The sequence below is a fragment of the Myotis myotis genome, unplaced genomic scaffold (genome assembly GCF_014108235.1).
Source record: "Myotis myotis isolate mMyoMyo1 unplaced genomic scaffold, mMyoMyo1.p scaffold_m19_p_1, whole genome shotgun sequence".
NCBI lineage: Eukaryota > Metazoa > Chordata > Mammalia > Chiroptera > Vespertilionidae > Myotis > Myotis myotis.
Window position 1 is genome coordinate 186,849,620 of NW_023416313.1, and position 14,942 is coordinate 186,864,561.

At 37.7% G+C, this 14,942-nt stretch overlaps 1 protein-coding gene across 10 annotated transcripts in view; it reads right to left on the reverse strand.

Annotated features, from left to right (window-relative positions):
- The window catches only part of DDHD1 (DDHD domain containing 1), a 79,874-nt gene that overhangs the window by 20,026 nt on the left and 44,906 nt on the right, over positions 1–14,942 (reverse strand). For all 10 annotated transcript variants that reach the window (XM_036307385.1, XM_036307377.1, XM_036307403.1 and 7 more), the window contains 3 exons: positions 12,549–12,655; positions 7,597–7,703; positions 283–545 (listed from right to left, as the gene is read on the reverse strand). In XM_036307385.1, the coding sequence (XP_036163278.1) occupies positions 283–545; positions 7,597–7,703; positions 12,549–12,655 (477 nt within the window). The remainder of the gene's footprint in view (positions 1–282; positions 546–7,596; positions 7,704–12,548; positions 12,656–14,942) is intronic.

The following is a 14,942-nucleotide window of genomic DNA, read 5'->3' on the forward strand; positions in this document are numbered from 1 at the left end:
TCTACATAGTGACTCAGCTTGGAATAAGTTTTAGATTTCACTCCTAAGAAATTGTGAAGGACAGACAGAAAGAAAAAGAGGCAGATGACAAAACCATTTATTTTATGCTACAGGAAAATGCATATAATTAGCATGAAAACAGTCTCTCCTTGATTAGCCATGTTATCTAGTAATTTTTGTACCCTGAATAATGTATTTTTTCTTTATCATGAAAATCTTAAAGTTTTCTCCTAAGAAGTCCAGCAATTCCATGAAGACATTTTAAATACTAGAGTATTTTACCGTCGTTTTGTTAAGTAGAGTTCATCAAGAAGGTGTCGTTCTTCATAGCTCATCCATTCTTCATCAGGCAACTCGTCTTCCTTCTCCATCAACTGTTCATAGAATCGAACTGGATTCCAGCCAGTCATTATGTCATAAGTGATTACACATCCCAGTGAATGTGACACTATTGAGACTTTACCCCCTTTTTCTTCAAAGTCTGGATTCCGAGAACAGAAAAGGGAATATAATCGATTCAGCTCTTGCTGAAGGCCTTTAACTAGCTGTTTGAAATAAGAGAACATTATCATATTAGAGTAATCACTGATACTCTGAACTCTATTTCTAAACATACATTACTGGCCAAATATACCTAGGTTATTAAAATTAACACAGGTGCCTTAAAACCTTGCAGGAAATGAAGATATGTATTATTATAATCCATATCATCACTAAAGAATAAAAGCAGATATTACACAGATTCATTCATAATCCTTAAACATGCTATATGAGCCAGCAGTTCTGTACATTAAGCAAAAAAGGTTCATGAAGATTCCAGTAAGATTTTCAAAGAGCCCCTGGAAATTTCTCCTTCACTGCAACTTCCATGCAATTCTAAATTTTTGTACCTTGTAATTTTTAGGCCTTAATTGAGTTTACAATAACAGGTATACGAATATAGTATATATATTATTATACTATGCATTTAGATAAGAATGATGGAATAAAATGTCACTGTATGATTAAAGAAAAAGCTAACATCGATCTACTTGATATTTCAAAATTCCCAAAAGTTGGTAATAAAGATACGAGTAAACAGTTGTTTTACATGGCTGGAAAGCAGAGCTTTTTAAGGTTTAGAGGTTCATAATGTGGGAAGTATTTTAGTCATTTTTCTTTGTACAACTGTTTTCTTTGAAATTTAGCTTTAACAAACATTGCTGAAATATGCCATGAAGTCAGAAGAAAAAGGTTTTTTTTGTTACTCAAATCCATACTGGGCCCTGACCTGTGTTTGAAGGCAGTTCTCTACTCTTCATTATCATTGCTGGGTACTATAATTAATGGTAAATTTCCTGCTTGATATTTAATTTCTCATTTCAGTACTTCTTATACCAGCTGTTACTCCAACATACAAATATTAGTTATGTGTGACTTCCATTTTCAAATATGACTCCATCATATTTTACTGAACATTCTCTACCTGCTCGCAAACTGAAAATCATCTGAGCATTCATGCGTAGCAGGATTAGCAGTGACATGAATGCAGTCATGGTGTTCTCTTTGTTGACATCTCAGAACTCTACAAGCAACAATGAGGGTTTGGTTAAAGCTCCTGAAACCATGTATTGGGTCTGATGAAATATATTCAGCTAAAGAAGGAAGAGAAGGATAAGATGAGCTGGTAGCATGTGGAAGGATGATAAGCTACCCTTTCTCTAGGGAGAAATGCAAACATTTTACTTTAATTGGACATTTTAATTTTTTTCTTAGGAAAAGCAAAAACAATTCCATGCTTTAATCAACGGTTCTCCAACTTTCAATGTGCAGCAGAATCACTTAGAAGGCTTGTTAAATACAGATTACTAGGCTCCATCCCAGAATTACTGCTTTAGTGGCAAATGCATATAAAAGCCTTCTAAGACATGGGCTGTCAGTAATTCTAGTCAAAACAGTTTCAGGAGCAGGTAGTGTGATATGAAAGTACATGCTCTGTTCAAAGTGAGCTATAATGTAACGTTTTAGTTCTGATAATATAATGGTTTGGCTTTGATAAGAATATCAACAAACCCAACATTTTTATCTTTTTCCTGATTTACAATCTAAAGGTGTAGAAAAAGTGAATGTTTAGATAAAAATTAATTCCTTTAAAAGCAACATTTGTTAATAGTTTTTACTTTTGAAGGCCTTGTTTTAAGACACTTACCATGTAAACCTAGAAACACTAAAAGATATACTTAAGTACTCTGGCAAAAGGTACTTAATCTGTTTGTTTTTTAAAATACCAACTTCTCTAAATGCTTTAATAAATCATCCACTTAGCAGCAAAAGGAGAAATCCACCTCCCTGTTGTATCTAAAAAGTCTACTCTGATTAGGTTTTTCTAATTAGGTTTCCTTTTTCCTATCTGATCCAATTATATTCTCCAACCTTAGGATCCCTTTGTGACCAAGTATATTCATTTGGGATATCTGGACCAAGATTAATGATATATCATATAATCTTAATTTTATTAGCTCTACAATATTATCTAATTAAGTCAACTAACCTTTTACAAAGTAGGCATTAGATGGCCTTTCAAAAGCTTAAGAGTTTTTAAATCTCATAACCATTGCCCCAAAGTTAAAATGTATGAAGAAAACCAATCCAAAATGAAAAATCCCAGCATTTTTAAGAGAAAATCCAAACACATAAAATATGGCTGACGACTATAATTAATCCTTTGTCCTCCCTGCTTCAGGAAATTTTAATGAGAAAAAACTATTTAGACAGTTTTAGTTATATATATCAATTAAACAAATTTCTTTTTAAAATAAAACTATAAGTTTCTTAATTACAATAGAATTCAATTAAACAATTTTCAAATAACCATGACAAGATACTGCCATAACTATTTTTTTGTAATTCTTCATTTTTACAAATGAAAAGAGAGTTCAGTTGTGTGCAAGAAGTATGGTTGTCTCTGATTTTTCACATTACTTTATTTAAGGCTGAAGTAAGGGCCAATGGCTCTCTAATGTTATTTTGAAAGTCTGATTTTAGTTCTGTTTTAGAAACTGGTCCTCAGAAAGTATAACCTGCAAAGTACTGATTTATACACTACACTTTTTCTCTAACCATTTTTTTTAGTGATTATTTGCACAGTCATGAGCTAGAATGCTCCCATGAGCACCTCAGAATCTGGAGTGAAGAGGAACCGTGGAGATGAGCTAATTTAAACTGTGGTGAAGGGACGAGTCCCTTCAGTAGCATCCCTGATAAGCTGTTCAGCATCCACCCCAATAACTATCTCTACTCTACAGTGGTCACTTCTACTTAAAAACATTTTTTCTGTTTTATTGAGATATAATTGACATATAACATTATATAAATTTAAGGCATACAACATGATTTGAGATATGTATATATTGTTAAATGACCAACACAATAAAGTTTAGTTAAAACCCATCACTTTCACATTATATGCAATTTCTGTTTACCTTGTGATACTTTTATTTTTAAAGGCAGCTTTAGTGATTACAAAGTCTTTCATCAGTAAACAAGTGTGCTCCTCTCCATATTTTCTTTCTTTCTTTTCTTTTTTTTTTTTTTTTTTGGTTAATACTCAGTTGAGAATATATTTTCCATTGATAGAGTAGAGAAGGGAGGGAGGGAGAGAAACATCGATGTGAGACACACACATTGATTAGCTGCCTCTCACACTTGCCCCTACCAGGGCTGGGGATCAAATCTGCAACCCAAGTACATGTCCTTAAACAGGAGTTGAACCCAAGGCCCTTGCGTGTGCAGGCTGATGCTCTAACCATTAAGCAATACCGTCTAGAGCCTTTCGGTATTTTCTATAATCTGATACTAATTGCACTTATTTCTAGAGTTAAAAAACACAAGTCTAGCCCTGGCTGATTGCTCAGCGGTTAGAGCACTGGTCCACGGACCAAAGGGTTCGATTCCCAGTCAAGGGCATGTACCTCAGTTTGCAGGTTCAATCCCTGGTCCTGGTCAAGATGCATGCAGGAGGCAATCAGTTGATGTTTCTTTCTCACATCCATGTTTCTCTCTCCCTTAAGATCAATAGAAAAAATATCCTCAGGTGACGATTAAAAAAAGAAAAGGTCCATTCCTTTTTTTAAAAAAAATGGTAGCCCTTGATATACAGATACACACTTAATCACAAGATGAAAATCTAAGGACAAAAAATTGTACTGGAAACTATATACAGGGTGGTGAAAAGTAGGTTTATAGTTGTGAGTACGTGAAGCACATAGTTTGTTCTTACATCATTATTTATTACTAGAGGCCTGGTGCACAGATTTGTGCACTGGTAGGGTCCCTTGGCTTGGCCTGTGCCCTCTCGCAATCCCAGACCCCTTGGGAGATGTCGGATAGTTGGTTTCGGCCCAATCCCTGCAGGCCCGATCCAGACAGGAGAGAGCCCAATCCCCATAGGCCCAATCCAGACAGGGGGGAGCCCAATCCTGTGCATTGAGCGTCTGTCTCCTGGTGGTCAATGCCTCATAGCGACTGGTCAGCTGGTCGTTAGGTTGCTTAGGCTTTTATACATATAGATTGTGTTATTTTCCTATGAACAACTGTAAACCTACTTTTGCCTCACCCTGTATATCTTTAATCCTCATGGCAACCATTATCTGGTACGTATTTTATGTCCATTTTATAAGTGAGGAAGCGAAGAATGTGAGAAGTGGGACCTATGGTCACATAGCTAGTTAAGTGGCAGGTTTTGAATCTGTATCTATTTGATTCCAAAGGCTAAGAGGAAGGGGAAAAAGGTTTTCATATGCCTACCAATTAACCTAACAAGGTTCATTCACTAGCCTAGGCAGGAATGAATCCTAGAGAACTGCTGGCTGTTATTTATCACAACCTCCTTAAGGATATGTAGGCTGTTGAGGAATAGTTTGTTCTAAAATACTGCCTAACACCAACCTTGTACTAAGTGGACTTTGATTTGCAGAATGAGTTTTCCTTTTTAAAATTAAGAACAATTTTTGCCCACTTCTCACTAAGTTTTTCTGGTTTTCTTTCGCTTTCACACTGCCTTAGCAATATTTCCCCAACTTCTCTGATGCTATTACCTGGGGAACTGTTCAAAACACAAACCAAATATACATACAGACTCTACCTCAGATCCACTGACTCCAATCAATCGCCAAGGAAGGGACCTGGGAAACTTTTAGTCACTTTCTTAACTTTTTATTCAAAAATAATTTCAAATTTATAAGATGTTGCAAAATAAAAATAGTACAATGCTCATCCATATACCTTTCACCCAAGATTCACCTATTATTAGCATTTTTAGCCTATTTTATCACTTGCTCTGTTTCTGTAACACACACACACACACACACACACACACACACACGCACACAGGCACACGGACACACACATGCACACCTTTTAAAAAAAATACATCTGAGGATATATTATAGATGTCATGGTCCTTTACCCCTAAAACTCCAGTGTATATTTCCTAAGACTAGGAATATTGCAGTTATCAACTTCATAAATTGACTTTGATAAAATATTTCATCTAATCAAATATCAACATTTAAATTTTGTCAGTTGATTTAACGAATCCTTTGTAGCATTTTACCCTAACCGGTGCAGAATACAGTGCAGGATGGGATGTATTTAGCTATCAGGTCTCTTTTGCCTCCTTTAGTCTGGAACATTTTCCACAGCCATTCTTTGTCTTTTATAGTAGTGACATTTGGAAAGAACACAATCCTATCCTACTTTTTAATGAGAACATCCTCCTTCTGTGTTTGCCTGGTGCTTCCTCAGGACTGGTATACTGCATAAATGATACTGTGTCCTGAGTGTCCCCCAGTGACACCCTATTAAAGGTGTCCCCTGGTTTCCCCACTCTATACCTTTTCTCATTTTTTAATTCATAAGCAGTCTATGAGAATACACAGTAAGACCATGCAAACATCTTGTTCTCATCAAAACTTGCCCTCAAGTTAGCATCCATGGATGATTCTTGCCCAGACCACTCTTATTTGATCCTACCATGATAGTTGTGAATTGAGGATTTTACAACTCCAGCATTCCCTCTACATTTAATAGTAAGCCTGTGGCATTCTACTGTAAGCAAAGGACCTCCCTTACCCCGCTTGTTTATCTATTTGTAATTGATATTAAGTTACAAATTTCTCAATGATTTACAATTCCCTTATTATATTATCCTTATTATAATTCTATATTAAAAGTACTATTAATTCCTTACAATAAGTAATAATTACTTTATTTTGTGCTCAAGTTGTTCCAGATATGGCCGGGGGAGGGGGGGGGTGTCTGATTTTTTTGTTTAATATAGTTTTATTGATTTCAGAGAGGAAGGGAGAGGGGGAGAGAGATAGAAACATCAATGATGAGAATCATTGATCGGCTGCCTCCTCCCTGTACGCTCCCTGCTGGGGATCGAGCCCACAACCTGGGCATGTGTCTTTTACTGAAATCAAATCCAGGACCCTTCAGCCCATAGGCCAACGCTCTACCCACTGAGCCAAACCAGCCAGGGCAGGATCTGCTTTTTAAAATTTGACTCCTGACCTTGTGACCTGCCCCATCATTCTTCTGAACATTTTCCTACTTTTTGTCATAACAAGTTGTTTTTAGCTTTGACCTATACCTATCCTGTCCCCACCCTAGAACCAGCCATTTTTTCCAAGTAACTCTAGTTCTTCTTGGTGGGGAATTCTAGGGGCAAAGATGTGAGTGCTAGGTGTGCTCATTAGATTGGAATGTCAGCTCCTTGGCCCTTTCAGTGAACAGAGTAGGAAATATATGCAGGTATAAACAATATACACTTAAATATATATAGATAATATCTATAAACACCCACTTACTTTCAAATCATAAATTCACAATAATTCAAATTCCAAGGTTTCCCCATGGTGTTCTTTTATGCCTGCATTTTTAATGAGCACCCCAAGTGATTGATCTTTTTAAAAAATATATATTTTTATTGATTTCAGAGAGGAAGGGAGAGGGAGAGAGAGATAGAAACATCAATGATGAGAGAGGATCATAAATTGGCTGCTTCCTGAACGCCCCCTGGAATCGAACCGGGGACCCTTCAGTCTGCAGGCCAACACTCTGTCCACTGAGCCAAACCAGCTAGGGCCCAAGTAATTCATCTTATTAGGGATATTCAGGAAACATTGCTAAAGATTGCTAATGAATCTCAGCCACAAATTCTGAGCACTTTTCCATGAAATTCAACTGAATAAAAAACTAATTTAAAACACTGGGTGTTCTCTTTCCATTTCCCTCTTCCTATTAAATATCTTTTATTTAATTCCATTCTGAGGATAATTATCTTTAAAGATTATAAGAGCAAAATAGAAGTGACCACTTTCTTAGTCATTAGCCAAAGGCCAGAGGTTTGAGTCTGACGCTTTTCTCTTTCTAGCTTCTGTTGCTATTAATGTCAACCTAAAAAACAAAAACAAACCCTTATTATTACTTTTGGGGACACGCCTCAGTACGTTTTAGTCTGAACATTCAGGATACCTTCTTAGGAGTACTACCAATGATACGTGTGTGTGTTTGTAAATAAGGTAATCATTATAAGGTAATCATTATACTTACTTCATCTCTATAAAGTGGGCTAGTATAATACATTATGTCCATTGCACTGCTGTTCAACATATCCCTTAAACCTCGTACTTTATCAGGAGTAATGGAATCAACAGTGTCTACAAACAAACAAACAAAAAACAAACAAACTTACAGAAGATATCTGTTTTAGGGGAAAAATAAATTGTGAAAAAAATTACATTCCCTGAAATCACAGCTCTTTAAGTTAACATTTCAATATGCAAGACTAATTTTGGATCTAATGATCTTTTCCTTGCAAAATACAGCAAGAAAAAAAGACAAAAAGGGGAAGAGAAAGAACATTAAAGGATGAAGGCCATTGTCAAATCTATGAAGCCTGACCATTTTCTGTACTGGCGTTTGCATGATATTCAGGGGTCCCAGAACAAAACCAGGCCATCTCTATTCCTGAAACAGGTGTTAGGCACACAATCTCACTCTTTCTGTACCTCATTTTCTGTTTCCTTTCTTTTCTTTTTTTGGACTATGCACCTTGGGCCTGGCAATACCCATGCGGAATGCCTAGAAGCACTGGTGGCAAACCAGCAACAAATTAAAAAGTTTCTTTACACTTCACACTTATCGATTTTTAGTAAAATAAAGATCCTACGAGGAAGAGCTGTCAAATTAAAAATATGCACGAAGACAAATACGCAATGGGCAACTGCAGTAAACAAGATAAAGTTGTTGTAAGTAAGGAAAAAAATCTGTCATATAAATAGTATTGCAAATATGTGCAGCCTCTGAGTTACAGCTAATTTATGGAAATTCTACCATGGGAAGACTATTCTATTAAACACTTAATAAGATGATTAGAGATGCAGAAAAATTTGCATTTCTTATAGAAATACAAAGAAGTTCTATGCTCCTAATAACACTGTTTTATGTTTCCTGGTGCACACGTGTAAGATTTTCCTTAGCGTATATATATCTAGGAGTGAAACTGTTGTGTCATAGGGCACATACACATTCGACTTTACAAGATAATGTCAAACTGTCTTCCAAAGTGATTGTACCAGTTTACATTCCCAACAACAGTGAATGAAAATCCTCACTGCTACACATCCTCATTGATGCACAGCCTCACCTTAAATTTTTGCTAAACTGATGGGTGTCAATGCTATTTTACTGTGGTTTTAATTTGCACTTCCTTTATTACTACACTAGTGAGATACATATTATATATAGTATATAAAATATTTTAAAATATTAACATATAAAACATATACATTTTATATATATATATATGTATATAATCTCTTCAAGTGCTCTCTTTTTTATTCTGGATATTAAAACTTTGGTGGCTATATCTGTTGCTCTTTTGCAAGCTCTTGTCTCAGTTTGTGGTTTGTCTGTCACTCTATGTCTACTGAGATAATTGTAATCAAGTTTATCCACGTTACTTTGTAGTCGTGTTTTCCTGTCTTAAGAAGATACTCTCTTGTATTTTTCTAATGTCCTGGCTTTCATATATTATATTTGATCCATTTGGAATGTGAGGTAGGGATTGTTTTTACTCCCCTCTCCCCTCAAAGAATAACCAGTTACCAAATACCATTTATGGAATAGGCCATCCTTTCACCAATGATCTATAATACCAGCTCAGTCATATATCAGGTTTGTTTTCTAAGTGCAGGTTTGTTTTCCAGAGTCTCTAGTCTAGTGCACTGGCCTATCCTTGTACCAACATGACTCCCCTCCTCCCCTCTTGTTCTGTATCTTGGCTATTTTGGAACCTTTGCTCTTCTATAATAATTTTAGAATCAGCTTGCCAAGTTTCAGGAAAAACTCTATTAGGATTTTGATTAGAAGTGCATAAAATCTAGAAACCAATTTCGGAAAATTAACAACTCTAAGATACTGAGTCATGAAACCTAAGAAAATTATCTTTATATTTATTTAACTTGAATTTAATGTCTTGTAACAGTTTTTTTCATTTTTAATATCAATGTACATATTTTATTAGATTTATTTCTAGGAACTTAAAAATGATGTTTGCTATAGGTAAATACCTTTTATCATTATTTAAAAATTTATAAACAGTAAAAACAACTCCTAGGTTTTTGGTGGTGTTTATGTTGTTAATCCTCACCCAAGGATATTTTTCCATTGACTCCTTTTTTAGAGAGAGTGGAAGGGAGGGGGAGAAACAGAGAATGAAAAACACTGAGGTAAGAGAGACACACTAATTGGTTGCCTCCTGCATGGACCAAGCCTGCAACAGAGGTGCACGCCCTCGCCTGGAATGGAACCTGGGACCCTTCAGTCTGCTGGGCCCTAACCAAACTGGCTACGGCAAATAACTCTTAGTTTTAATGCATATACGGTTTTACAGAACTATCACCATGGTCAGGATACAGAACTGTTTCATCACCTTAAAAACTCTCACATGCTGCTCTTTTTAATTCAAACCCTAGCCTTCCTGTAACCCTGGCATCCACTGACCTGTTCTCTGTCCCTATAGTTTTGCCTTTTCCAGTATGCCACATATGTGGAGCATAAGTATGTAACCTTTGAGATTGGTTTCTGTGAGACTGTGTATAATAACAAACATCTATTTATAGTTTTTGTCTCCGGTTTCTGGCTCAAGATTCCTAAAATCCTTGTAATTTCCTGAGTGATAGGGGTGACAGGTATGTCTTTTATTATTCATAATAAGCCTCTTTCAATTATACTTAAGCTTATGCTAATGAGGTGACTCTTGGAAGATGGGTAGGTTGCCAGAGGAATCAGCCATGTAGTTAGAGGGTTGAAGTTTCTGTCCCATCCTCTGACCTCTGGGAAGGGGAAAGGCTGGAGATTGAGTTAATCATCAACAGCCAATTAGTTAATCACTTATGTCTACATAATGGAAGCTCCATAAAACCCCTAAACAACAGGGACTGGAGAACTTCCACATAGGTGAACCTATATATACAGTATATATATATGTATGTATGTGTACATACATATATATATGTACATACATATATGTACATATATATATATATATGTATGTATTTTGTTAATCCTTACCCGAGGATTTTTTCCCATTGATTTTTAGAGAGAGTGGAAGGAAGCGGGGGGGGGGGGGGGGAGGAAGAAAGAGAGAGAGAGAGAGAGAGAGAGAGAGAGAGAGAGAGAGAGAGAGAGAGAGAAACATTGGTGTGAGGGAAATACATTGATTGGTTGCCTCCTACACATTCCCCTACCAGGGGTGGAAATGGAGCCTGCAACTGATGTATGTTCCCTTAACCAGAATCGAAGCCAAGACCCTTCAGTCTGCAGGCCAATGCTCTATCCACTGAACCAAACTGACTAGGGCCATCTATATTCTCTGTAATATCCTTTAGACCACTAAAAATAAGTAAATGTTTCCTGAATTTTTTAAAGTAGATCTAGTAAATTAAACCTCATAATGGGGTCATAGGACCCCCTAAATTATAGCAGGCACCAATCTGGGACTTGTGATTGGCATCTGAAGTGAGGGGAGTCTTGTGGAACTGTGCCTTTAATCTGTCTGCGCTATATCTGGGTAGTGTCAGAACTGAGTTAAATTGTTGGACACCTAGTTGGTGTGCACCAAGAATTAGACAATTGGTGGTAGGGGGATAATCACGCCCCCCCCCCACCTTTATTTGGTGTCAGAAATATTGAGAATGGAGAGTGGTGTTTTTCCTTTAGCTTCTTTTACTCAGAATAATGCCACCTTCAAGATTCTATCCTAGTAATTTAAATCTAACAAAAAATTACAAACTCTTGAGGATTTTATTAAACATGAATTCATCTATGTTGTCTACATTCCTGACTAGCCCAAGAAACTTATCTGATTGGGAAAAGCACAAAAGATAGTATTTTTATACTACAATTTTTAAATATGAGCTACTGCTGCTATGAAATCTTCTTTGATCACTAGCATTTTTGTTTTACAGTTATTGCAACTTTTGATGCCATTTTGGTCTATTAGCTATAAATGACATTCCTGCCTATGAGACAGAATCTGACTTGAAAATCATCCAGAGAGGCAGGTTAGCAATGTTAATGAATAAGGGCTCTGGTATCAAGCAAAGCTAGACTCTGCTTACTATTCTTAGGTAAATTCACCTTTTACTGAGTTTCAGTTTCCTTAACAGTAAAATAGAGAAAATAATGTAGTATTTCATTTATTTATGAGAAAATTGAGATACTCCATGAAAAATGAATTGCAAAGTGCCAGGCACACAGCAAAGGCTCCACAAATGGCAGCTGCTATTGTATCTAGTACAATTCTCTCGTTTTCCAGGTTATGTAAATAACCTAATCATTCTATTTTAATTGTTTTCATACTGAAAGAATACATTTTGTTTAAAATATGCATATTTTGGCTAACAATTCTTCAAGGAAGGAGATAAACATGATTTACTTAAATATTACCAGCCCAGGGAATGTAAGAAAAACAACAAAAGAAAACAAAAAACCTGATATTTTACCTTCCAAATATACGGAAGGAAAATTATTAGGAAGAGAATGTAAGCTAATAAAGAATTGTACCCTAGCTGACTTGGCTCAGTGGATGGAGTGTCGGCCCCATGGACTGAAGGGTCCTGGGTTCGATTCCAGTCAAGGGCACATGCCCAGGTGGCGGGCTCAATCCCCAGTACGGGGCGTGAAGGAGGCAGCCGATCAATGATTCTTTCTCATCTTTGATGTTTCTATCTCTGCCTTCCTCTCTGAAATCATTAATAAAAAAAAGAATTGTGACAATATGTTTTAAGAGTATTGACAAGTTAGGTGGCTCCATTGTATAATGGACAGTGCACTGGACTTCTAACCACGTGCCTGACTTGGGCCTGGGATGGACCTGCAAGCCAGGTAAATGCCCTTGACCAGGAATCGAACTTTGACCCTTTGGTGTGTGGGCCAGTGCTCTATTACTGAGCCATCCTGAACAGGGCCAAATCATGTAACTTTTCAACATAATGTACCTCCATCAAGAGTAAGTTTTGACCGCCACTCAACAGGCAGAAATTCAACATGTGTTGCATGGTTGGAAAAATGTCTTTCTTCTATTTTTCTAGCAGCCTCTCTCATCCTAAAAAACAACAAAATAAAAACAAAACAAAACTTTATCAGAGTAACTTCACAAATGTAATTATATGGTATAAAATGTTTTTAATTATAACACACTTGCTTATAACCACAACCAATTTTGTTTTAATTACCACTATACCATACAATAGTTCATTTCAAAGCATATTCTGTCCATGCCAAATGTTCCTTCATATTTGGTCCTGTCCAAAAGTCCATGCGTAAGACAATGCTGCTGGCCTTAAACAGCCCATAGCACTTATTTATGCTTTTGGCTTACAGGATTAACACATAAAAGATATACCAGGTTTTATTAATTCAACTAGAGGCCTGGTGCACAATTTTGTGCACCAGTGGGGTCCCTCGGCCTGGCCTGGGGGTTTGGGATGAAACCGGCTCTCCGACATTGCCCCAGGGGTCCCAGATTGCAAGAGGGCACAGGCCAGGCCGAGGGACCCCACTGGTGCACGATTGGGGCCAGGGAGGGATGCAGGAGATTGGCCAGCCAGGTAGGGGCCGCGGGAGGGCTCCAGGGCATGTCCGGCCTGTCTTGCTCAGTCCTGATCAGCTGGACCCTGCAGCAAGCTCACCTACCAGTCAGAGCATCTTCTCCCTGGTGGTCAGTGCATGTCATAGCAACTGGTTGACCGGTCAACTGTCTGCCCCCTGGTGGTCAGCACACATCATAGCAAGTGGTTGAGCAGCCTTAGCATATCATTAGCATATTACGTTTTGACTGGCTGAACGGCCAACCGGATGACCGGACACTTAGCGTATTAGGCTTTTATTATATAGGATAACAGCATGTGGCTCTATGCCAACAATACCTCTCCTTGCCTAGGTAGCCTAGATGGGTTGGCGTGGACCGAAAGTCTCTATGGGAGTTTTGGACAGGAGCAAATATCAAGAACCTTTGGGTGTGGACCAAATGTCTGCGAATCTTGTGGATAGCACCACCACAATCAAGATACAGAATAAATCTTTCGCCTCCTTTCCCCATCTACTGGTAAGTGCTTGGTCCTTTGGAAGCATTAAGGCCAAGTTGGGGTGAGGCCCTCACTTCATCTGGGGACCAGCACTGCTCCTGGCTGTGCTCACCCAGCACTTGCTCGCTCCATGGCCTGGTCTCAGAGCTCGCCTGCATGTGAAGTGCCAGTAATGGAGGATAAGATCAGTGCCCTCATTAAAACAGCTGGTGTAAATGTTGAACCTTTCCGGCCGATTTGTTTGCAAAGGCTCTGACTAATGTCAACACTGGGAACCTCCTTTGCAGCAGGGGCTGGTGGACCTGCCCCAGCAGTAGTGCTGCACCAGGAGGTCCTACCCCCTCCACCACTGCTGCCCCACTGAAGAGAAGAAAGTGGAAGCAAAGAAAGAAGAATCCGAGGAGTCTGACATGGGCTTTGGTCTTTTTGACTAAACAAACCTCCTTTGTAACACATTCAATAAAAAGTTGAACTCTGGTGGTCAGTGCGCGTCATAGCAATCAGTTCTGCCGTTTGGTTGATTTGCGTATTACCCTTTTATTATATAGGATGGTGCCATAAATATATTTTGGAAAATTTTTTTTTTAAATGTTCGTATTGATTTTAGAAAGGAAGGGAGGGGGGAAGGGAGAGAGGGGGAGAGAGAGAGAGAGAGAGAGAGAGAGAGAGAGAGAGAGAGAGAGAGAGAGAGAGAGAGAGAGAGATTGGTGAGAGAGAAACATCAATGATTGCCTCCTGCAGACCAGGGACTGAATACACAATCTGAGCATGTGCCCTGACTGGGGAATCTAACCAAGCCACACTGGCCAGGGCTGCTATGAATATTCTTTAACAAGTTTTTGTGTAGATGTTTTCAATTCACTTGGGTATAAACCTAAGAGTGGAATTGTGATGCTAACTCTACATTTAACTTTTGAGAAAGTGTCAAACCATTTTTGAAAGCAGCAGTATTATTTTATAAGCCCATCAGCAACATGAAGGTTTTAATTTTTCACAATCCTACTAACACCTGTTATTTTCTTTTTGATGTGTATCCTAGTGAGTATGAAGTGGTATATCTCTTTGTGATCTTGAACTACATCTCCTTATTGACTAATGATATTGAGCATCTTTTAAATGTGTTTACGGGCCATTTGTATAATTATTTGGACAAATGTTTATTCAAATCTTTTACCTATTTAAAAAATTGGGCCGTTTCTTTTACTGTTGAATTGTGAGAGTTCTTCAAATATCCTAAATGCTAGACCTTATCAGATAATTTGCAAATATTTTCTCCCATTTTGTGGCTGGTCTTCATTTTTTAAT